This window comes from Oncorhynchus masou, chromosome 28 (genome assembly GCF_036934945.1).
Source record: "Oncorhynchus masou masou isolate Uvic2021 chromosome 28, UVic_Omas_1.1, whole genome shotgun sequence".
Taxonomy (NCBI): Eukaryota; Metazoa; Chordata; class Actinopteri; order Salmoniformes; family Salmonidae; genus Oncorhynchus; species Oncorhynchus masou.
Genome location: NC_088239.1, coordinates 893,255 through 918,855, shown reverse-complemented (window position 1 = coordinate 918,855; position 25,601 = coordinate 893,255). Strand labels below are relative to the sequence as shown.

General features: G+C 48.3%; 1 protein-coding gene across 1 annotated transcript in view; it reads left to right on the top strand.

Moving 5' to 3' along the window:
* The window catches only part of LOC135518474 (procollagen-lysine,2-oxoglutarate 5-dioxygenase 2-like), an 88,026-nt gene that overhangs the window by 6,402 nt on the left and 56,023 nt on the right, over positions 1–25,601 (top strand). The window contains exons 2-3 of the mRNA XM_064943647.1: positions 3,230–3,327; positions 20,145–20,246. Of these exons, the coding sequence (XP_064799719.1) occupies positions 3,230–3,327; positions 20,145–20,246 (200 nt within the window). The remainder of the gene's footprint in view (positions 1–3,229; positions 3,328–20,144; positions 20,247–25,601) is intronic.

Here is a 25,601-nt window from a genome sequence, read left to right as displayed (position 1 = left end):
CCTGTTGTATGGTTTCCCTACAGTAGCCAGCATGTTGAACCCTGTTGTTCTCCTCTCTCCCTACAGTATCCAGCATGTTGAACCCTGTTGTTCTCCTCTCTCCCTACAGTAGCCAGCATGTTGAACCCTGTTGTTCTTCTCCCCTTCCCTACAGTAGCCAGCATGTTGAACCCTGTTGTTCTCCTCTCTCCCTACAGTATCCAGCTGTTACCCTGTTGTTCTCCTTCCCTACAGTATCCAGCATGTTGAACCCTGTTGTTCTTCTCTCTCCCTACAGTATCCAGCATGTTGAACCCTGTTGTTCTCCATTCCCTACAGTATCCAGCATGTTGAACCCTGTTGTTCCTCTCTCCCTACATATCCAGCATGTTGAACCCTGTTGTTCTTCTCTCTCCCTACAGTAGCCAGCATGTTGAACCCTGTTGTTCTCCATCTCCCAGCATGTTGAACCCTGTTGTTCTTCTTCTCCCTACAGTATCCAGCATGTTGAACCCTGTTGTTCTCCTCTCTCCCAGTACAGTGGAACCGCATTACTGAACCCTGTTGTTTCCTCTCCCTACAGTAGCCAGCATGTTGAACCCTGTTGTTCTCCTCTCTCCCTACAGTATCCAGCATGTTGAACCCTGTTGTTCTCCATTCTCCCTACAGTATCCAGCATGTTGAACCCTGTTGTTTCCTCTTCCCTACAGTATCCAGCATGTTGAACCCTGTTGTTCCTTCTCCCTACAGTAGCCAGCATGTTGAACCCTGTTGTTCTTCTCTCTCCCTACAGTAGCCAGCATGTTGAACCCTGTTGTTCTCCTCTCTCCCTACAGTATCCAGCATGTTGAACCCTGTTGTTCTTCTCTCTCCTACAGTATCCAGCATGTTGAACCCTGTTGTTCTCCTCTCTCCCTACAGTATCCAGCATGTTGAACCCTGTTGTTCTCCTCTCTCCCTACAGTATCCAGCATGTTGAACCCTGTTGTTCTCTCTCTCCCTACAGTATCCAGCATTTGAACCCTGTTTTTTCTCTCCTCCCTACAGTATCCAGCATGTTGAACCCTGTTGTTCTCCTCTTAAAAAGTAGCCAGCATGTTGAACCCTGTTGTTTCTCTTCCCTACAGTATCCAGCATGTTGAACCCTGTTGTTCTCCTCTCTCCCTACAGTATCCAGCATGTTGAACCCTGTTGTTCTTCTCTCTCCCTACAGTATCCAGCATGTTGAACCCTGTTGTTCTCCTATCTCCCTACAGTATCCAGCATGTTGAACCCTGTTGTTCTCTCTCTCTCCCAGACAGTATCCAGCATGTTGAACCCTGTTGTTCGGAGCCCCTACAGTATCCAGCATGTTGAACCCTGTTGTTCTCCCCTCTCCCTACAGTATCCAGCATGTTGAACCCTGTACAGTATCCAGCATTGAACCCTGTTGTTCCCCTCTCTCCCTACAGTATCCAGCATGTTGAACCCTGTTGTTCTCCAGTCTCTCCCTACAGTATCCAGCATGTTGAACCCTGTTGTTCTTCTCTCTCCTTACAGTATCCAGCATGTTGAACCCTGTTGTTCTCCTCTCTCCCTACAGTACCAGCATGTTGAACCCTGTTGTTCTCTCTCTCCCTACAGTATCCAGCATGTTGAACCCTGTTGACCTCTCTCCCTACAGTATCCAGCATGTTGAACCCTGTTGTTCTTCTCTCTCCCTACAGTAGCCAGCAGAACCCTGTTGTTCTCCCTCTCCCTACAGTATCCAGCATGTTGAACCCTGTTGTTCTTCTCTCTCCCTACAGTATCCAGCATGTTGAACCCTGTTGTTCTCCTCTCTCCCTACAGTATCCAGCATGTTGAACCCTGTTGTTCTTCTCTCTCCCTACAGTAGCCAGCATGTTGAACCCTGTTGTTCTCCTCTCTCCCTACAGTATCCAGCATGTTGAACCCTGTTGTTCTCCTCTCTCCCTACAGTATCCAGCATGTTGAACCCTGTTGTTCTCCTCTCTCCCTACAGTATCCAGCATGTTGAACCCTGTTGTTCTTCTCTCTCCCTACAGTATCCAGCATGTTGAACCCTGTTGTTCTCCTCTCTCCCTACAGTATCCAGCATGTTGAACCCTGTTGTTCCTCTCTCCCTACAGTAGCCAGCATGTTGAACCCTGTTGTTCTTCTCCTCCCTACAGTAGCCAGCATGTTGAACCCTGTTGTTCTCAGCCTCCCTACAGTATCCAGCATGTTAACCCTGTTGTTCAAAATCTCTCTCCCTACAGTATCCAGCATGTTGAACCCTGTTGTTCTCCTCTCTCCCTACAGTATCCAGCATGTTGAACCCTGTTGTTCTCCTCTCTCCCTACAGTATCCAGCATGTTGAACCCTGTTGTTCTTCTCTCTCCCTACAGTATCCAGCATGTTGAACCCTGTTCTTTCTCCCCCTACAGTAGCCAGCATGTTGAACCCTGTTGTTCTCCTCTCTCCCTACAGTAGCCAGCATGTTGAACCCTGTTGTTCTCCTCTCTCCCTACAGTATCCAGCATGTTGAACCCTGTTGTTCTCCTCTCTCCCTACAGTATCCAGCATGTTGAACCCTGTTGTTCTTCTCTCTCCCTACAGTATCCAGCATGTTGAACCCTGTTGTTCTCCTCTCTCCCTACAGTATCCAGCATGTTGAACCCTGTTGTTCTCCTCTCTCCCTACAGTATCCAGCATGTTGAACCCTGTTGTTCCTCTCTCCCTACAGTATCCAGCATGTTGAACCCTGTTGTTCTCCTCTCTCCCTACAGTATCCAGCATGTTGAACCCTGTTGTTCTTCTCTCTCCTTACAGTATCCAGCATGTTGAACCCTGTTGTTCTCCTCTCTCCCTACAGTAGCCAGCATGTTGAACCCTGTTGTTCTCCTCTCTCCCTACAGTATCCAGCATGTTGAACCCTGTTGTTCTTCTCTCTCCCTACAGTATCCAGCATGTTGAACCCTGTTGTTATTCTCTCTCCCTACAGTATCCAGCATGTTGAACCCTGTTGTTCTTCTCTCTCCCTACAGTATCCAGCATGTTGAACCCTGTTGTTCTCCTCTCTCCCTACAGTATGCAGCATGTTGAACCCTGTTGTTATTCTCTCTCCCTACAGTAGCCAGCATGTTGAACCCTGTTGTTCTCCTCTCTCCCTACAGTAGCCAGCATGTTGAACCCTGTTGTTATTCTCTCTCCCTACAGTATCCAGCATGTTGAACCCTGTTGTTCTTTGTTCTCCTCTCTCCCACTGCAGACGAGGTTCTCTTGAAGTTTGGAACGAAGAGTGCCCGAGTGAGAAACACTGTTTACGACACCCTGCCAGTGGTCATCCATGGCAACGCAAACACCAAAGTGAGTAAGACAATATTAACATTTCCAACATGCCCGGAACCATCCACGGTAATAACCACTTTCCAGGTGTCTGGGTACAGATCCATGGCCACAGTTCAGAACCAGTTTCCATCTCTGTTTCTGGAGAAAACAGAACCAGACTTGCTGAATCATGTCAGTGTTTCATATTTCTTCATTGTAGTTAGAATGAATGATAACAGAGGTACTCCTCTAGATATGCCTGGAAGTTTTGCTTTCTGGCTGACTTTCTGAGCTTCTTGTCCAAGTAGGCTACACATTGTTAAAAAAACAAATGGCATAATTTAAAACAGTGTACATCTCATTGAAATTGTGAGAAATTGCAAAGGTCTTCCAATGAAACCAGCTGTGTACTGACAGCGCTCTAGAGGCAGGGATTCTGCAGAATTCTGTTTAGTCATACAGCCTACTGCATATGAACCCCAGATGATTCTGTTTAGTGATACAGCCTACTGTATATGAACCCCAGATGATTCTGTTTAGTGATACAGCCTACTGCATATGAACCCCAGATGATTCTGTTTAGTGATACAGCCTACTGCATATGAACCCCAGATGATTCTGTTTAGTGATACAGCCTACTGCATATGAACCCCAGATGATTCTGTTTAGTGATACAGCCTACTGCATATGAACCCCAGATGATTCTGTTTAGTCATACAGCCTACTGCATATGAACCCCAGATGATTCTGTTTAGTGATACAGCCTACTGCATATGAACCCCAGATGATTCTGTTTAGTGATACAGCCTACTGCAAATGAACCCCAGATGATTCTGTTTAGTGATACAGCCTACTGCATATGAACCCCAGATGATTCTGTTTAGTGATACAGCCTACTGCATATGAACCCAGATGATTCTGTTTAGTGATACAGCCTACTGCATATGAACCCCAGATATGTGTTATATTACGTCCATTGTTGGTCATCATGACAACTGAGGACATTATCTCCAAGTACAATGCCGTGTTCCATGGGCTTGGATGCCTCCCTGGAGAGCCTCACCTGGAAGCAGACTGCGCAGCCCCCCGAAGGCCTGTGTAGCAGCTACCAAGACTGAATGCCTAGTCCACTGAAGGAAAAGATCACAAAGGACAGACATTCAATGGACAATGCAGACATTATCACGTAAGTTATCAGAGCCAACACCATGGATCAGCAAAATGCTTTGTCATTGAGAAACAGGATTAACTAGGAATATACATGCACCCCAGTGCAGTCAACAAAAGCCTTACTGAGATCGCACTTCCAGATGGCCACAATATTTAGAATATATTTAGATTCTAAGATTCTACACAAAATATCCAACACAAAGGTATTCTCAGTACTCAATGACAAAGATGGATATTGGCAAGTCAAACTTGATGAAGTGGGCATCTATCTTACAACTTCCTGGACAGGAAGTAGTAGGCTGATATAGATGCCTGAGAATGCCATTTGGAATCAAGCCAGCAGCTGAAGATTACCAGCACAGACAGTGGTGAAGGACGACAGGCACTGAAAGGAGTGACCTCTGGATGTGGTGCCAAACAGGAAGAGGCCATGTCAAATGAAACCTTACAGTTGTCCTGCACAGATGTCAACCTGAAGCTGAACCAATAGAAACTCCGGTTTAAAGCTACCTTGTGTGATATACATGGGTCATCTTCTCAACACAGAGGGCCTTCGCCTTGACCCAGAGAAAATAACAGCCATTCAGAACATGGGTTAACACCTAACTTCAAGTTGGGGTTTGTGACCCCCCCCCCCCCACCCCCGATGATCTGATGTGTGTGAGCCGCTCAGAAGACTGACTGACAGGGACATTGACTGGACACGGAGAGCACAGCATGACGCAGCATTTGAGGCTATCAAACAGTCACAACACCTGGTGCTCAAATACTTACGACCTGAATGATGAACTCACACGGCAGTGTGATGCCAGTGAGGCAGGTTTGGGTGCAGCCCTTCTACAGAAAGGACAACCTGTAGCTTTTTGCCTCCACAACATTGACTCAGACAGAACAAAGATATGCACAGATTGAATGTCTCTCCATTGCTTTTGCATGTGACAAGTTTGACCAGTATCTGTGTGGCAGAGAGTTCATCACAATATACAGCCACCACAAACCGCTTGAGATGATCTTCAAGAAATCCCTACTCACAAGCACCCAAACGACTGCAGAGAATGTTGATAAGGCTACAAGGATACCAACTCCAAATGACTGCAGAGAATGTTGATAAGGCTACAAGGATACCAACTCCAAACGACTGCAGATAATGTTGATAAGGACTGATACCAATCCAAACGACTGCAGAGAATGTTGATAAGGCTACAAGGATACCAACTCCAAACGACTGCAGAGAATGTTGATAAGGCTACAAGGATACCAACTCCAAACGACTGCAGAGAATGTTGATAAGGCTACAAGGATACCAACTCCAAACGACTGCAGAGAATGTTGATAAGGCTACAAGGATACCAACTCCAAACGACTGCAGAGAATGTTGATAAGCCTACAAAGATACCAACTCCACGTGCAATACAAACAAGGCAAATAACTACATGTTATTACTGTACTTCCTGTCCAGATCAGCTCAATCAACCACAGAGCACAGACAAATGCAAACACCAGCCACGGTCTACACTATGGGTCTAGTCACAACTGACCTGGAACAGGTGGATCACACCAGTGATGTCAACATCTCAACTAAGACAATGGAGACAATCAAAGCACACTGTTGCCAGGACCCACTGTTTCAGTCTCTGTACTCACAAATCAACCACGGCTGGCCTGGAACCAAACAGGCTGTGAGTCAAACACCGAAAGATGTCTGGACGTACAAAGAGTAGCTCACCACAGAAAATGGACTGTTATTTAAAGGAAACAGGGTCAACATACCTGACATGTTACATGCTGACTTTCTACACACAATACACTCTGGCTCCTCAGGCATAGAGGCCATTATTCAGAAAGGCACGTGATGCTGTTTTCTGGCCGAAGATTATGGAGGACGTAAAGGTCTTTATCAGCAAATGTGCCACCTTTAACTCACTCTAGAAGAGACAACACAAGGAGACACTCATCCCTCCCACCAAATCCCGCCAGAAGAGACAACACAAGGAGACACTCCTCCCTCCCACCAAATCCCCCCAGAAGAGACAACACAAGGAGACACTCATCCCTCCCACCAAATCCCTCCAGAAGAGACAACACAAGGAGACACTTATCCCTCCCACCAAATCCCTCCAGAAGAGACAACACAAGGAGACACTCATCCCTCACACCAAATCCCTCCAGAAGAGACAACACAAGGAGAAACTCATCCCTCCCACTAAATCCCTTTAGAAGAGACAACACAAGGAGTCACTCATCCCTCCCACCAAATCCCTTTAGAAGAGACAACACAAGGAGACACTCATCCCTCCCACCAAATCCCTCCAGAAGAGACAACACAAGGAGACACCCATCCCTCCCACCAAATCCCTTTAGAAGAGACAACACAAGGAGACACTCATCCCTCCCACCAAATCCCTCCAGAAGATACAACACAAGGAGACACTCATCCCTCCCACCAAATCCCTCCAGAAGATACAACACAAGGAGACACTCATCCCTCCCACCAAATCCCTTTAGAAGAGACAACACAAGGAGGCACTCATCCCTCCCACCAAATCCCTCCAGAAGAGACAACACAAGGAGACACTCTTCCCTCCCACCAAATCCCTCCAGAAGAGACAACACAAGGAGACACTCATCCCTCCCACCAAATCCCTCCAGAAGATACAACACAAGGAGACACTCATCCCTCCCACCAAATCCCTTTAGAAGAGACAACACAAGGAGACACTCATCCCTCCCACCAAATCCCTCCAGAAGAGACAACACAAGGAGGCACTCATCCCTCCCACCAAATCCCTCCAGAAGAGACAACACAAGGAGACACTCATCCCTCCCACCAAATCCCTTTAGAAGAGACAACACAAGGAGGCACTCATCCCTCCCACCAAATCCCTCAGAAGATACAACACAAGGAGACACTCATCCCTCCCACCAAATCCCTTTAGAAGAGACAACACAAGGAGACACTCATCCCTCCCACCAAATCCCTTTAGAAGAGACAACACAAGGAGACACTCATCCCTCCCACCAAATCCCTCCAGAAGAGACAACACAAGGAGACACTCATCCCTCCCACCAAATCCCTCCAGAAGAGACAACACAAGGAGACACTCATCCCTCCCACCAAATCCCTCCAGAAGATACAACACAAGGAGAAACTCATCCCTCCCACCAAATCCCTTTAGAAGAGACAACACAAGGAGGCACTCATCCCTCCCACCAAATCCCTCCAGAAGAGACAACACAAGGAGACACTCATCCCTCCCACCAAATCCCTTTAGAAGAGACAACACAAGGAGACACTCATCCCCCCACCAAATCCCTTTAGAAGAGACAACACAAGGAGACATCATCCCTCCCACCAAATCCCTCCAGAAGATACAACACAAGGAGACACTCATCCCTCCCACCAAATCCCTCCAGAAGATACAACACAAGGAGACACTCATCCCTCCCACAAATCCCTTTAGAAGAGACAACACAAGGAGGCACTCATCCCTCCCACCAAATCCCTCCAGAAGAGACAACACAAAGACACTCTTCCCTCCCACCAAATCCCTCCAGAAGAGACAACACAAGGAGACACTCATCCCTCCCACCAAATCCCTCCAGAAGATACAACACAAGGAGACACTCATCCCTCCCACCAAATCCCTTTAGAAGAGACAACACAAGGAGACACTCAACCCTCCCACCAAATCCCTCCAGAAGAGACAACACAAGGGAGACACTCATCCCTCCCACCAAATCCCTCCAGAAGACAACACAAGGAGACACTCATCCCTCCCACCAAATCCCTTTAGAAGAGACAACACAAGGAGACATTCATCCCCCACCAAATCCCTCCAGAAGATACAACACAAGGAGAAACTCATCCCTCCCACCAAATCCCTTTAGAAGAGACAACACAAGGAGACACTCATCCCTCCCACCAAATCCCTCCAGAAGATACAACACAAGGAGACACTCATCCCTCCCACCAAATCCCTCCAGAAGATACAACACAAGGAGACACTCATCCCTCCCACCAAATCCCTTTAGAAGAGACAACACAAGGAGGCACTCATCCCTCCCACCAAATCCCTTTAGAAGAGACAACACAAGGAGGCACTCATCCCTCCCACCAAATCCCTCCAGAAGAGACTCTTCCCTCCCACCAAATCCCTCCAGAAGATACAACACAAGGAGACACTCATCCCTCCCACCAAATCCCTCCAGAAGATACAACACAAGGAGAAACTCATCCCTCCCACCAAATCCCTTTAGAAGAGACAACACAAGGAGGCACTCATCCCTCCCACCAAATCCCTCCAGAAGAGACAACACAAGGAGACACTCATCCCTCCCACCAAATCCCTTTAGAAGAGACAACACAAGGAGACACTCATCCCTCCCACCAAATCCCTTTAGAAGAGACAACACAAGGAGACACTCATCCCTCCCACCAAATCCCTCCAGAAGATACAACACAAGGAGACACTCATCCCTCCCACCAAATCCCTCCAGAAGAGACAACACAAGGAGACACCCATCCCTCCCACCAAATCCCTTTAGAAGAGACAACACAAGGAGACACTCATCCCTCCCACCAAATCCCTCCAGAAGATACAACACAAGGAGACACTCATCCCTCCCACCAAATCCCTCCAGAAGATACAACACAAGGAGACACTCATCCCTCCCACCAAATCCCTTTAGAAGAGACAACACAAGGAGGCACTCATCCCTCCCACCAAATCCCTCCAGAAGAGACAACACAAGGAGACACTCTTCCCTCCCACCAAATCCCTCCAGAAGAGACAACACAAGGAGACACTCATCCCTCCCACCAAATCCCTCCAGAAGATACAACACAAGGAGACACTCATCCCTCCTCCAAATCCCTTTAGAAGAGACAACACAAGGAGACACTCATCCCTCCCACCAAATCCCTCCAGAAGAGACAACACAAGGAGGCACTCATCCCTCCCACCAAATCCCTCCAGAAGAGACAACACAAGGAGACACTCATCCCTCCCACCAAATCCCTTTAGAAGAGACAACACAGGCAATCCCTCCCACCAAATCCCTCCAGAAGATACAACACAAGGAGACACTCATCCCTCCCACCAAATCCCTCCAGAAGAGACAACACAAGGAGACACTCATCCCTCCCACCAAATCCCTTTAGAAGAGACAACACAAGGAGACACTCATCCCCCACCAAATCCCTCCAGAAGAGACAACACAAGGAGACACTCATCCCTCCCACCAAATCCCTCCAGAAGAGACAACACAAGGAGACACTCATCCCTCCCACCAAATCCCTCCAGAAGATACAACCAGAAGATACAACACTCCAGAAGAGACAACTCATCCCTCCCACCAAATCCCTTTAGAAGAGACAACACAAGGAGACACTCATCCCTCCCACCAAATCCCTCCAGAAGAGACAACACAAGGAGACACTCATCCCTCCCACCAAATCCCTCCCCACCAAGCCTCCAGGAGAAGGACAACACAAGGAGACACTCATCCCTCCCACCAAATCCCTTTAGAAGAGACAACACAAGGAGACACTCATCAAATCCCTCCAGAAGATACAACACCCACTCCCACCAAATCCCTCCAGAAGAGACAACACAAGGAGACACTCATCCCTCCCACCAAATCCCTCCAGAAGATACAACACAAGGAGACACTCATCCCTCCCACCAAATCCCTCCAGAAGAGACAACACAAGGAGACACTCATCCCTCCACCAAGGAGAATCATCCCTCCCACCAAATTAGAAGAGACAACACAAGGAGACATTCATCCCCCACCAAATCCCTCCAGAAGACACTCATCCCTCCCACCAAATCCCTCCAGAAGAGACAACACAAGGAGACACTCATCCCTCCCACCAAATCCCTCCAGAAGATACAACACAAGGAGACTCATCATCCCAAATCCCACAACACAAGGAGACACTCATCCCTCCCACCAAATTAGAAGAGACAACACAAGGAGGCACTCATCCCTCCCACCAAATCCCTCCAGAAGAGACAACACAAGGAGACACTCTTCCCTCCCACCAAATCCCTCCAGAAGAGACAACACAAGGAGACACTCATCCCTCCCACCAAATCCCTCCAGAAGATACAACACAAGGAGACACTCATCCCTCCCACCAAATCCCTTTAGAAGAGACAACACAAGGAGGCACTCATCCCTCCCACCAAATCCCTCCAGAAGAGACAACACAAGGAGACACTCATCCCTCCCACCAAATCCCTTTAGAAGAGACAACACAAGGAGACACTCATCCCTCCCACCAAATCCCTTTAGAAGAGACAACACAAGGAGACACTCATCCCTCCCACCAAATCCCTCAGAAGATACAACACAAGGAGACACTCATCCCACCAAATCCCTCCAGAAGATACAACACAATCCCTCCAGAAGAGACACTCATCCCTCCCACCAAATCCCTTTAGAAGAGACAACACAAGGAGGCACTCATCCCTCCCACCAAATCCCTCCAGAAGAGACAACACAAGGAGACACTCATCCCTCCCACCAAATCCCTCCAGAAGAAGAGACACTCATCCCTCCACCAAACAGAACATACAACACAAGGAGACACTCATCCCTCCCACCAAATCCCTTTAGAAGAGACAACACCAAATCCCTTTAGAAGAGACAACAAGGAGGCACTCATCCCTCCCACCAAATCCCTCCAGAAGATACAACACAAGGAGACACTCATCCCACCAAATCCCTCCCACCAAATCACCAAATCCCTTTAGAAGAGACAACACAAGGAGACACTCATCCCTCCCACCAAATCCCTTTAGAAGAGACAACACAAGGAGGCACTCATCCCTCCCACCAAATCCCTCCAGAAGAGACAACACAAGGAGACACTCATCCCTCCCACCAAATCCCTTTAGAAGAGACAACACAAGGAGACACTCATCCTCCCACCAAATCCCTTTAGAAGAGACAACACAAGGAGGCACTCATCCCTCCCACCAAATCCCTCCAGAAGATACAACACAAGGAGACACTCATCCCTCCCACCAAATCCCTTTAGAAGAGACAACACAAGCACTCACTCCCACCATCCCCAGAAGAGACAACACAAGGAGAACTCATCACCAAATCCTTTAGAAGAGACAACACAAGGAGACACTCATCCCTCCCACCATCCCTCTCCAGAAGAGACAACACAAGGAGGCACTCATCCCTCCCACCAAATCCCTTTAGAAGAGACAACACAAGGAGACACTCCCCCACCATCCCTCCCACCAAATCCCTCCAGAAGAGACAACACAAGGAGACACTCATCCCTCCCACCAAATCCCTTTAGAAGAGACAACACAAGGATACACTCATCCTCCCACCAAATCCATCCAGAAGAGACAACACAAGGAGACACTCATCCCCCACCAAATCCCTTTAGAAGAGACAACACAAGGAGACACTCATCCCTCCCACCAAATCCCTCCAGAAGAGACAACACAAGGAGACACTCATCCCCCCACCAAATTCCTCCAGAAGAGACAACACAAGGAGACACTCATCCCTCCCACCAAATCCCTCCAGAAGAGACAACACAAGGAGACACTCATCCCCCACCAAATCCCTTTAGAAGAGACAACACAAGGAGACACTCATCCCTCCAGAAGAGACAACACAAGGAGACACTCATCCCCCCCACCAAATCCATCCCCTCCCATGGTCCAAGATCGGGATGGACTTACTCACAGTCAACAGAAGCAACTAGCTCATCCTGGTCGATTTATTATTCGGACTACTAGGAGTTCGACAAGCCGACTGACACCACATCAGACACCATCGTTGAAAGCAGTTCAGCAGACACGGCATTTCTAGTAAGGGCCACCCTTTTCTCCGGACTTTATAAAATGTGCTGATGATTGGGACTTTAAACATGTGAAGGCATCGCCGTATCAAAGCCAAAGCAATGTCAACGTCATCAGTGAAAATTGCCATAAACGCTCCTTAAAAAAGGCTGCGATGGATAGTGAAGACCCATGGAAAGGAGTGTTGGAATGGAGGAATAACCCAACTCAGGACCCCGCCCCCCGAACGACCACCAATCAAACACAGGTGAGGATGACTGAGGACCATGGAACGAACCCACCAACCCTGCAGGTGGTGAACAACAGACTGTTGATATGGCAGCAGCTCCACTGCCTGAAAATATAACTCTGAGACACACCAGAACATCAGAACACCAGAACCAGGGCAAATATCATGTCGCCTGCCAGATACTCCAGAGACTATGTTCTTTAAAAGATTAAATTTTTTGTTGTATTTTTTGTTGTTGTAAGAGGGTAGAGGGTAGTCTGCTTATTGACTTTAAAGTTGATGCTTATTTAAGATACTTGAATAAGAACACAGTTCTATGTTTTTGTCACTAGTGTAATGTTTTCATTGGCAAGGGTTTAACCCCAGTTCTCCTGTTAATGAGTCGAGGAGGAGATATCTTCATTTGTTGGGTACAGGAAGATGTTACGAGATGTCTCCAAGCCAAGAAATGGCACTGCTGTTGACGTGTATCTGAGTGTGATACTATATAGTACTAGTGAGCCAAGTTAGGCGTTACTTACGATGCACTGAAAGGAGCTGTATGCTACCCAGTGATGCTGAAGTAAAATAACTTCCAATCAACATTACTTTGCTCTTGAATAGAGTAAACATCTTACAAAACGTATGTGAGGGGGGACGTTATGGGGTTCTTTAGAATCTGTGTGGAGGGAACTTCTCTGGACTCCAGCTGGTCATTATGTGGAGGAGTAAGGTCCAGCCAAAGTTTAATAACACTCCCTCCTCACTCCCTGACGGCCTTTCCCTCTCACTCCCTCTTCTTTACTTCCAACTCTCACTATACCTCCCCCCTCTATCGATCCCTACCCCCCCTCCACCAATCCCTACCTCCCCCTCTATCGATCCCTACCCCCCCCTCCACCAATCCCTACCTCCCCCCTCCACCAATCCCTACCTCCCCCCTCCACCAATCCCTACCTCCCCCTCTATTGATCCCTACCCCTCCCCCTCTATTGATCCCTACCCCCTTCCTCAATCGATCCCTACCTCCCCTCAATCAATCCCTACCTCCCACCTCCATCGATCCCTACCTCCACCCCCACCAATCCCTACGATCCCTACCTCCCCCTCCACCGATCCCTACCTCCCCCTCTCCCCCTACCCCCCTCTATTGATCCCTACCCCCTTCCTCCATCGATCCCTACCTCCCCCTCAATCAATCCTTACCTCCCCCTCCATCGATCCCCCACCTCCCCCTCCATCGATCATCACCTCCCCCTCCATCGATCCCCACCTCCCCCTCCATCGATCCCCATCTCCCGATCCCCACCTCCCCCTCCATCGATCCCTACCTCCCCCTCCATCGATCCCTACCTCCCCTCCATCTATCCCTACCAACCCTTCCTCGATCCCTACCAACCCTCCCCTCGATCCTACCAACCCTTCCTCGATCCCTACCAACCCTTCCCTTGATCCCTACCAACCCTTCCCTTGATCCCTACCAACCCCCTCCCATGATCCCTACCAACCCCCTCCCTCGATCCCTACCAATCCCCCTCCTATCGATCCCTACCAAGCCCCTCCCTCGATCCCTACCAACCCCTTCCCTTGATCCCTACCAACCCCTCCCTCGATCCCTACCAAGCCCCTCCCTCGATCCCTACCAACCCCTCCCCGATCCCTACCAACCTCCCCGATCCCTACCAACCCCTCCCTCGATCCCTACCAAGCCCCTCCCTCGATCCCTACCCCCTCCCCGATCCCTACCAACCCCTCCTCCTCGATCCCTACCAACCCCTCCCTCGATCCCTACCAACCCCTCTCGATCCCTACCAACCCCTCCCGATCCCTACCAATCGATACCTACCAAACCCCTCCTCGATCCCTACCAACCCCTTCCCTTGATCCCTACCAACCCCTCCCGATCCCTACCAAGCCCCTCCCTCGATCCCTACCAACCCCTCCCCGATCCCTACCAACCCCTCCCGATCCCTACCAACCCCTCCCCGATCCCTACCAACCTCGATCCCTACCAACCCCCTCGATCCCTACCAACCCTCCTCGATCCCTACCAACCCCTCCCTCGATCCCCCTCCTCGATCCCTACCAACCCTTCCATCGATCCCTACCAACCCTCCCTCGATCCCTACCAACCCCTCCTCGATCCCTACCAACGATCCCTACCAACCCCTCCCTCGATCCCTACCAACCCTCCCTCGATCCCTACCAACCCCTCCCTCGATCCCTACCAACCCCTCCTTGATCCCTACCAAACCTTCCCTCGATCCCTACCAACCCCCTCCCTCAATCCCTACCAACCCTTCCCACGATCCCTACCAACCCTTCCATCGATCCCTACCAACCCCCTCCATCGATCCCTACCTCCCCCCTCCACCAATCCCTACCTCCCCCCTCCACCAATCCCTACCCCCCCCTCTATTGATCCCTACCCCCCTTCCTCAATCGATCCCTACCTCCCCCTCAATCAATCCTTACCTCCCACCTCCATCGATCCCCACCCCCCCTCCATCGATCCCCACCTCCCCCTCCATCGATCCCTACCTCCCCCTCCATCGATCCCTACCTCCCCCTCCATCTATCCCTACCAACCCTTCCCTCGATCCCTACCAACCCCCTCCCTCGATCCTACCAACCCTTCCCTCGATCCCTACCAACCCTTCCCTCGATCCCTACCAACCCCCTCCCTCGATCCCTACCAACCCCTCCCTTGATCCCTACCAACCCTTCCCTTGATCCCTACCAACCCCCTCCCTCGATCCCTACCAACCCCCTCCCTTGATCCCTACCAACCCTTCCTCGATCCCTACCAACCCCCTCCCATGATCCCTACCAACCCCCTCCCTCGATCCCTACCAATCCCCCTCCCTCGATCCCTACCAAACCCCTCCCTCGATCCCTACCAACCCCTTCCCTTGATCCCTACCAACCCCCTCCCTCGATCCCTACCAAGCCCCTCCTCGATCCCTACCAACCCCTCCCTCGATCCCTACCAACCCCTCCCTCGATCCCTACCAACCCCCTCCCTCAATCCCTACCAACCCTTCCCTTGATCCCTACCAACCCTTCCTCGATCCCTACCAACCCCCTCCTGATCCCTACCATCCCCTCCCTGATCCCTACCAACCCTTCCCTCGATCCCTACCAACCCTTCCTCGATCCCTACCAACCCTTCCTCGATCCCTACCAACCCCTCCCTCGATCCCTACCAACCCTCGATCCCTAACAACCCCTCCTCGATCCCTACCAACCCCTCCCTCGATCCCTACCAACCCCCTCCCTCAATCCCTACCAACCCTTCCCTTGATCCCTACCAACCCTTCCCTTGATCCCTACCAACCCTTCCCTCGATCCCTACCAAGCCCCTCCCTCGATCCCTACCAACCCCTCCCTTGATCCCTACCAACCCTTCCCTTGATCCCTACCAACCCCCTCCCATGATCCCTACCAACCCCTCCCTCGATCCCTACCAACCCTTCCCTCGATCCCTACCAACCCCCTCCCTCGATCCCTACCAACCCTTCCTCGATCCCTACCAACCCTTCCCTCGATCCCTACCAACCCTTCCTCGATCCCTACCAACCCTCCCTCGATCCCTACCAACGATCCCTAACAACCCCCTCGATCCCTACCAACCCCCTCCTCGATCCCTACCAACCCCTCCCGATCCCTACCAACCCCTCCCTCGATCCCTACCAACCCTTCCCTCGATCCCTACCAACCCTTCCCGATCCCTACCAACCCCCTCGATCCCTACCAACTCCTTCCTCGATCCCTACCAATACCCTCCTCGATCCCTACCAACCCTTCCCTTGATCCCTCTATTCTCTCCCTCCCTGCCCCTGCCCCTCTCCATCCCTGTTAGCAGTTCCATAGCTCTGAGGTCAGTGAGTTCTGGTGATATTTCTGGTAGATACGTTCTCTTGGGAGGCTTTTCTATCCCTCTGGCCTTTTCTTCACAGCTTTCCCTCTCTTTCTGCCCCATCACTCTTCTCTGGTATCCACCACACGTCATCAAACCCACCCACCACAGTGTTGAGTCATTCTCCACAACAACAGCCCTCCACCATCTGCTGCATTCACTCCTAAAGTTCTTCCCAAATGGCTACTATTTCCCAAAGGGCCCTGGTCAAAGTAGTGTACTATATATAGGGAATAGGGTGCCATAGGGCTCTGGTCTAACGTAGTGCACTATATAGGGAATAGGGTGCCATAGGGCTCTGGTCTAACGTAGTGCACTATATAGGGAATGGGGTGCCATAGGGCTCTTGTCTAAAATAGTGCACTATATGGGGGATAGGGTGCCTTTTGGGAAGCTACCATAGTCCAGGAGCCTAGTCAGTCCAGATAGCCTCAACGGTTTCTAAGCCTCCAGGCAGGCTGGAGTTAGAGCTCGCTAAGGCCCAAGGATGTGCAGCCCAGCCTGGTTAGATCTCCAGACCCTGCAGCCTCTCCATTTGGCTGGAGGCAAGGCCAACCTGTAGACCCGTATCAGCAGCTGTCAGTGAGTTATTAGAGTGAAGATAGCCTCCAGTCAGCCCACTATCTCTTTTTATATGGAGGAAATGGAGAGATGGGGAGAAAGATGGAGAGATGGGGAGGAAGATGGGGAGGAAGATGGAGAGATGGAGAGATGGGGAGAAAGATGGGGAAGAAGATGGGGAGATGGGGGGAGATGGAAGATGGGGAGGAAGATGGAGAGATGGGGAGAGATGGGGAGAGATGGGGAGGAAGATGGGAGAGATGGGGAGGAGAGATGGGGAGAAAGATGGGGAGGAAGATGGAGAGATGGAGAGATGGGGAGGAAGATGGAGAGATGGAGAGATAGATGGAGAGATGGGGAGAAAGATGGGGAGGAAGATGGAGAGATGGAGAGATGGGGAGGAAGATGGGGAGGAAGATGGAGAGATGGGGAGAAAGATGGAGAGATGGGAGAAAGATGGGGAGATGGGGAGAAAGATGGAGAGATGGGGAGATAGATGGGGAGATGGGGAGGAAGATGGAGAGATGGGGAGAAAGATGGGGAGATGGGGAGGAAGATGGAGAGATGGAGAGATGGAGAGATGGGGAGGAAGATGGAGAGATGGGGAGGAAGATGGAGAGATGGGGGAGATGGAGAGATGGGGAGGAAGATGGAGAGATGGGCAGGAAGATGGAGAGATGGTGAGAAAGATGGGGAGATGGGGAGGAAGATGGAGAGATGGGGAGAGAGATGGGGAGGAAGATGGAGAGGAAGAGGAGGAGAGGGAGAGATGGGGAGAAAGATGGAGAGATGGGGAGAAAGATGGAGAGATGGGGAGATAGATGGGGAGATGGGGTGGAAGATGGAGAGATGGGAGATAGATGGGGAGGAAGATGGAGAGATGGGAAGATAGATGGGGAGATGGGGAGGAAGATGGAGAGGTGGGGAGAGAGATGGGGAGGAAGATGGAGAGATGGGGAGGAAGATGGAGAGATGGGGAGAAAGATGGAGAGATGGAGGAAGATGGAGATATGGGGAGAGAGATGGGGAGGAAGATGGAGAGATGGGGAGGAAGAGGGAGAGATGGGGAGAGAGATGGGGAGAAAGATGGAGAGATGGGGAGAAAGATGGAGAGATGGGGAGATAGATGGGGAGATGGGGATGGAAGATGGAGAGATGGGGAGATGGGGTGGAAGATGGAGAGATGGGAGATAGATGGGGAGGAAGATGGAGAGATGGGAAGATGGAGAGATGGGGAGGAAGATGGAGAGATGGGGATGGGGAAGATGAGATCGGGAGATGGGGAGATAGGAAGATGGGGAGGGGAGATGAGGAGAGAGATGGGGAGAAAGATGGAGAGATGGGGAGAAATATGGAGAGATGGAGGAAGATGGAGAGATGGGGAGAGAGATGGAGAGATGGGTAGGAAGATGGGGAGAGATGGAGAGATCGGGAGATGGGTAGAGATGGGGAGGAAGATGGAGAGATGGGAAGGAAGATGGGGAGAGAGATGGAGATATGGGAGAGAGATGGAGAGATGGGGAGAGAGATGGAGAGATGGGGAGAGAGATGTAGAGATGGAGAGAGAGATGTAGAGATGGGAAGAGAGATGTAGAGATGGAGAGAGAGATGTAGAGATGGGGAGAGAGATGTAGAGATGGAGAGAGATATGTAGAGATGGGGAGAGAGATGTAGAGATGGGGAGAGAGATGGGAGCGAGATGGAGAGATGGGGAGAGAGATGTAGAGATGGAGAGATGTAGAGATGGGGAGAGAGATGTAGAGATGGAGAGAGAGATGTAGAGATGGGGATAGAGATGGGGAGAGAGATGTAGAGATGGGGAGAGAGATGGAGAGATGGGGAGAGGGATTTCACTTTCTTTTTTGGGTAGGAGTGATATTTTTCCACCCATTGACCTGTTCCTCTGTTTCAGGTATACAGCAGAATTACTTAATATCTTAATCTGGGATTACATCTCTTAATTTGGGATTAAATATATTAATCTGGGATTACATCTCTTAATCTGGCATTACATACCTTAATTTGGGATTAAATATCTTAATCTGGGATTACATCTATTAATCTGGGATTACATCTCTTAATCTGGGATTTCCACAACAATTTACCTGGATTATATTTGAATAAAGTCTGGGTTAGTTGCATTTCGAAGACATCTCTATTGTGGTTATTGTCGTCAGACGAGATGAAGTGGATAATCCCTAGCTTCCAGTAATCACAACCACAAACACACACAACATACACAGAGTCAAGCTCCAACAGCTCTGTCATGTATTAGCTGCCAGAGAATCTGTTGTGGTTTAGCCAAGACGTGAATCCAAACACTACTGTTGTTAAAGTGCTTCCAGTGTCTGTGTACGTGTGCTATGAGGATATCTTTCATTGGATCACATATCTGATTAAAAAAAGTTATAATAATAATTTTTACCTTTATTTAACCAGGCAAGTCAGTTAAGAACAAATTCTTATTTTCAATAACGGCCTAGGAACGGTGGGTTGACTGCCTGTTCAAGGGCAGAACGACAGATTTGTACCTTGTCAGCTTGGGAATTTGAACTTGCAACCTTCCGGTTACTAGTCCAACGCTCTAACCACTAGGCTACCCTGCCGATGAATTACTGTGTGTCCAAACTGCTGCTCGTTTCTGTCTCCAGGTCACGTTGACACGAGTACGGGGCATTTCCTTCTCTTCGTGTATTAAACTAGAGCACCTATATAACGTGTTGAAAACACTGCAGCTACATTCTGGGAAGTGACTTCAGACAGGATAATTACAGTGCATTTAGTCAGTGTAGATTTGACGGAGGAAATGTTTATGGGTGCTCCGGTCTCTAATCGTCTGCTTTGAACTGTCAGTGACCTCTCTCAGTCCAGACTGACCCTCTCACTAGTGTGAGTCCTACATCACGACCCCACAGGTCTATGGTGAAGAGTAGTGCACTATCGAGAGGATAGGATGCTATTTGGAACGCAGGCCTACTGACCTGCTCTGAATCACCACATCACCACCAAACGCCAGCACGGAATATACTTCTCATGGGATGAAATCATCCTCTATTTCTAATATAGAATGTTTTTGTAAAGGATAATTAAACTTTAAAATAACCACGTAGTTTCTTTGTTCATTCATGTGATGATTTATTTGTTTTTTTTCTTCTTCCAGATGTATTTGAACTATCTAGGAAACTACATCCCCAATGCCTGGAACTACGAGAGAGGCTGTGGTGTCTGTGACCACAACATGGTGGATTTGTCTCAGCTCAAAGTGAGTGAATCCTGAGAACCTGAGATTTCCTCCTCTCCTCTCCTCTCCTCTCCTCTCCTCTCCTCTCCTCTCCTCTCCTCTCCTCTCCTCTCCTCTCCTCTCCTCTCCTCTCCTCTCCCTCCCTCCTCTCCCCTCCTCCTCTCCTCTCCTCCCCCTCTCCTCCCCCTCTCTCCCTCTCCTCCCCCTCTCTCCCCCCTCCTCTCCTCTCCTCTCCCCTCTCTCCTCTCCTCTCCTTCTCTCTCCTCTCCTCTCCTCTCTCCTCTCCTCTCCTCTCCTCTCTCCCTCCCCTCCCCCTCTCTCCTTCTCCTCTCCTCTCCTCTCCCTCTCCCTCCCCTCTCCCTCTCCTCTCCTCTCCCATCCTCCTCCCTCTTCATCCACTCTCCTCTTCATCCACTCTCCTCTCCTCAACCTTTTTCCTCTCCTCCTTTTCCTCTCTCCTCTCCTCCCTCCTTATCTCTCATCTCTCCTCCTCTCTCCTTCTCCAACTCCTCCTCTATCCTCTCCTCCTCTCCCCTCCCTCCTTATCTCTCCTCTCTCCTCCTCTCTCCTTCTCCAACTCCTCCTCTCTCCTCTCCTCCTCTCTCCTCCCTCCTTATCTCTCCTCCTCTCTCCTTCTCCAACTCCTCCTCTCTCTTCCTCTCACCTTCTGCAACTCATCTCTCCTCTCTCCTCCTCTCTCCTTCTCCAACTCCTCTCTCCTCTGTCCTCCTCTCTCCTCTCTCCTCACCTTTTTCCACTCTCACCCCCTACTCCTCCTCCTCCTCCTCTCTCCTCCACCTCCTCCCCCTTCTCCTCTCAATTAAGTATTGGAGAGGGGGGGGGGGTACAAATTGAGGAAGTGTCAGAAACTAAACTACGAGGAGTTATTAACTGCTTATCATGGTTGTCTCAAATAACTAATCTATTAAAATATATATATATATTAACTGCATGTATGATCAGAAGGATAGCGAAATATTTACCAGGAAAGATTCTTAAGTAAATAACACAATCATTAATTCAGAGTCAGGTGAACTACTGTCCTGTGATCTGGGGAAATGCATCAGCATGTGACACAAGGAGGCTGCAGATTGTTTTAAGGTGGAGACTGCAGATTGTTTTAAGGTGGAGACTGCAGATTGTTTTAAGGTGGAGACTGCAGATTGTTTTAAGGTGGAGACTGCAGATTGTTTTAAGGTGGAGTCTGCGGATTGTTTTAAGGTGGAGACTGCGGATTGCACAGGAGAAAACAGCAATGACTGTTTTAAGGTGGAGACTGCAGATTGTTTTAAGGTGGAGACTGCAGATTGTTTTAAGGTGGAGACTGCAGATTGTTTTAAGGTGGAGATATGCAGATTGATTTAAGGTGGAGACTGCAGATTGCACAGGAGAAAACAGCAATGACTGTTTTAAGGTGGAGACTGCGGATTGCACAGGAGAAAACAGCAATGACTGTTTTAAGGTGGAGACTGCAGATTGTTTTAAGGTGGAGACTGCAGATTGTTTTAAGGTGGAGACTGCAGATTGATTTAAGGTGGAGACTGCAGATTGATTTAAGGTGGAGACTGCAGATTGATTTAAGGTGGAGACTGCAGATTGTTTTAAGGTGGAGACTGCAGATTGTTTTAAGGTGGAGACTGCAGATTGTTTTAAGGTGGAGACTGCAGATTGTTTTAAGGTGGAGACTGCAGATTGTTTTAAGGTGGAGACTGCAGATTGTTTTAAGGTGGAGACTGCAGATTGTTTTAAGGTGGAGACTGCAGATTGTTTTAAGGTGGAGATATGCAGATTGTTTTAAGGTGGATATATGCAGATTGTTTTAAGGTGGATACTGCAGATTGTTTTAAGGTGGAGATATGGTTCTTCTGTTGTAGTCATGCACCAATGGTCATCAATCAACAAGATCATTGAAAAAAAACATGTTATTTTATTTCATAATATACACCATTTAAAACAGCCAAGAACTACCAGGAATAGATTGTCCACCATCTGTCATCCAGACAGAGAAGAGAAAGAGGCAAAATAACATTTCCATTTAGAGCAATAAAGATATTGAATCATTTATCTGAGCAAACCAGAAACAGTTCAAAATATAAATTCAAACAATACTTTAAAACCATGTAAATATAATATATAGGAACGTTGTGCTAGATGATAGAATCAATCTATCATTTTAGATTGTTAGAGTATTTATCTGGTCAGTATATTAGTGTATTATGTCTGTTCGTAACTGTGTGTGTTATATGTGAAAATGTGATCGTATTATAAATTGTATTTTACTGTTTAAGGACTCCTGGGAGATTGGTCCAAATGAGAACTAAAATAGATCCTGATCAAATCAAATATCCTCCTCTCTCCTTGTTCCCCTCCTTCTCCTCCTCTCTCCTCCTCCCAACTCCTTCTCCTAACTCCTCCTCCTTCTCCTAACTCCGCCTCCTTCTCCTAACTCCTCCTCCTTCTCCTCTCTCCTCCTCTCTCCTCCTCCTCCTTCTTCTCCTCTCTCTCCTCCTCTCCACCTCCTCTCTCCTCCTCCTCCCTCCTACTGAAGGAGTAGTGATTACTAGAAACAAATAGTTTCCCCTTTCATCTGTGGATTAAATTAAGTTGTAGAGAACACACTATTTTGTGTGACTCAAAATGGGTCAAAATTCTACAAATATCCAGAAAAAGAAGGACCTTGTGCATTTCAGGTAAAATAACAACCCAATGTTTATATCCCCGGATAAATGAGCTAGCAACAGCAAATGTTGGTTTTGCTATTTTAACCTGCGTGTCTGGATCGTGTCTGGATCGTGTCTGGATCGTGTCTGGATCGTGTCTGGATCGTGTCTGGATCGTGTCTGGATCGTGTCTGGATCGTGTCTGGATCGTGTCTGGATCGTGTCTGGATCGTGTCTGGATCGTGTCTGGATCGTGTCTGGATCGTGTCTGGATCGTGTCTGGATCGTGTCTGGATCGTGTCTGGATCGTGTCTGGATCGTGTCTGGATCGTGTCTGGTGTGGATGTACAAACATGCGTTGCCCGGTCTACACAACATGGACCCTCCCAATAATAACAGGCGGTGCTCCCTGGGTCCCTGTAGACCCTTGCTAAAAAAGCACTCTCGGTAGAGGAAGCAGAGAGCTGCTGTGGTAGAGGAAATGGCTTTTGGGTTTTCATTGAGCTTCACTTAAAGGGGTGTCACTGTCAACCAGCCATCGTTTTAGTGGCTTGCTCAGTAGGGCTTGTATCCACCCGGGGTAAATTACTGCGGTCAGCAGATTTTCTTTCCCACAAAGTTCAGCCAAGGCAGGCAATGTCTGGACAAACATATCAGAGACAGGAGTAACTGTCTCTATAGACATATCAGTGACAGGAGTAACTGTCTCTATAGACATATCAGTGACAGGAGTAACTGTCTCTATAGACATATCAGTGACTGGAGTAACTGTCTCTATAGACATATCAGTGACTGGAGTAACTGTCTCTATAGACATATCAGTGACAGGAGTAACTGTCTCTATAGACATATCAGTGACAGGAGTAACTGTCTCTATAGACATATCAGTGACTGGAGTAACTGTCTCTATAGACATATCAGTGACAGGAGTAACTGTCTCTATAGACATATCAGTGACAGGAGTAACTGTCTCTATAGACATATCAGTGACTGGAGTAACTGTCTCTATAGACATATCAGTGACAGGAGTAACTGTCTCTATAGACATATCAGTGACAGGAGTAACTGTCTCTAGACATATCAGTGACAGGAGTAACTGTCTCTATAGATATATCAGTGACTGGAGTAACTGTCTCTATAGACATATCAGTGACTGGAGTAACTGTCTCTATAGACATATCAGTGACAGGAGTAACTGTCTCTATAGACATATCAGAGACAGGAAGGAGTAACTGTCTCTATAGACATATCAGAGACAGGAAGGAGTAACTGTCTCTATAGACATATCAGAGACAGGAGTAACTGTCTCTATAGACATATCAGTGACAGGAGTAACTGTCTCTATAGACATATCAGTGACAGGAGTAACTGTCTCTATAGACATATCAGAGACAGGAGTAACTGTCTCTATAGACATATCAGTGACAGGAGTAACTGTCTCTATAGACATATCAGTGACAGGAGTAACTGTCTCTATAGACATATCAGTGACTGGAGTAACTGTCTCTATAGACATATCAGTGACAGGAGTAACTGTCTCTATAGACATATCAGTGACAGGAGTAACTGTCTCTATAGACATATCAGTGACAGGAGTAACTGTCTTTATAGACATATCAGTGACTGGAGTAACTGTCTCTGTAGACATATCAGTGACAGGAGTAACTGTCTCTATAGACACATCAGTGACAGGAGTAACTGTCTCTATAGACATATCAGAGACAGGAGTAACTGTCTCTATAGACATATCTGTGACTGGAGTAACTGTCTCTATAGACATATCAGTGACAGGAGTAACTGTCTCTATAGACATATCAGTGACAGGAGTAACTGTCTCTATAGACATATCAGTGACTGGAGTAACTGTCTCTATAGACATATCAGTGACTGGAGTAACTGTCTCTATAGACATATCAGTGACATGAGTAACTGTCTCTATAGACATATCAGTGACAGGAGTAACTGTCTCTATAGACATATCAGTGACAGGAGTAACTGTCTCTATAGACATATCAGTGACAGGAGTAACTGTCTCTATAGACATATCAGTGACAGGAGTAACTGTCTCTATAGACATATCAGTGACTGGAGTAAGAACTGTTTGTTAGAATTTGTCTGTCCGTCCGTCCGTCACTCTATTTTTCAGTTCTTGTGAGGATAGAAACAAAGACATTTGGTGGAATGTTAAGAAGCCTGGATGGTAACACAGAATATATCATCAGGTCAATGGAGGCTGCTGAAGGGAGGACAGCTCAAAGTCACGGCTGGAATGGAGTCAATGGAATGTTATCATTCATGTGGTTTCTATGTGGTTTATACCATTCCATTGACTCCATTCCAGTCTTTACTATGAGCCATCCTCCCCTCGGCAGCCTCCACAGGCTAAAGTACAGATCTTACCACCGCACTTACCCTACAACATACACTACCGGACAAACGTTTAAGAACACCTACTCAAATTTATTTTTATTTTTTTCTACATTGTTGAACAATAGTGAAGACATCAAAACTATGAAATAACACCTATGGAATCATTTAGTAACCAAAAAAGTGTTAAACAAATCTGAATATATTTTATATTTGAGATTCTTCAAAGTAGCCACCCTTTGCCTTGATGATAGCATTCTCTCAACCAGCTTCATGACGTAGTCACCTGGAATGCATTTCATTTATCAGGTGTGCCTTCTTAAAAGTTCATTTATGGAATATTTTTCCT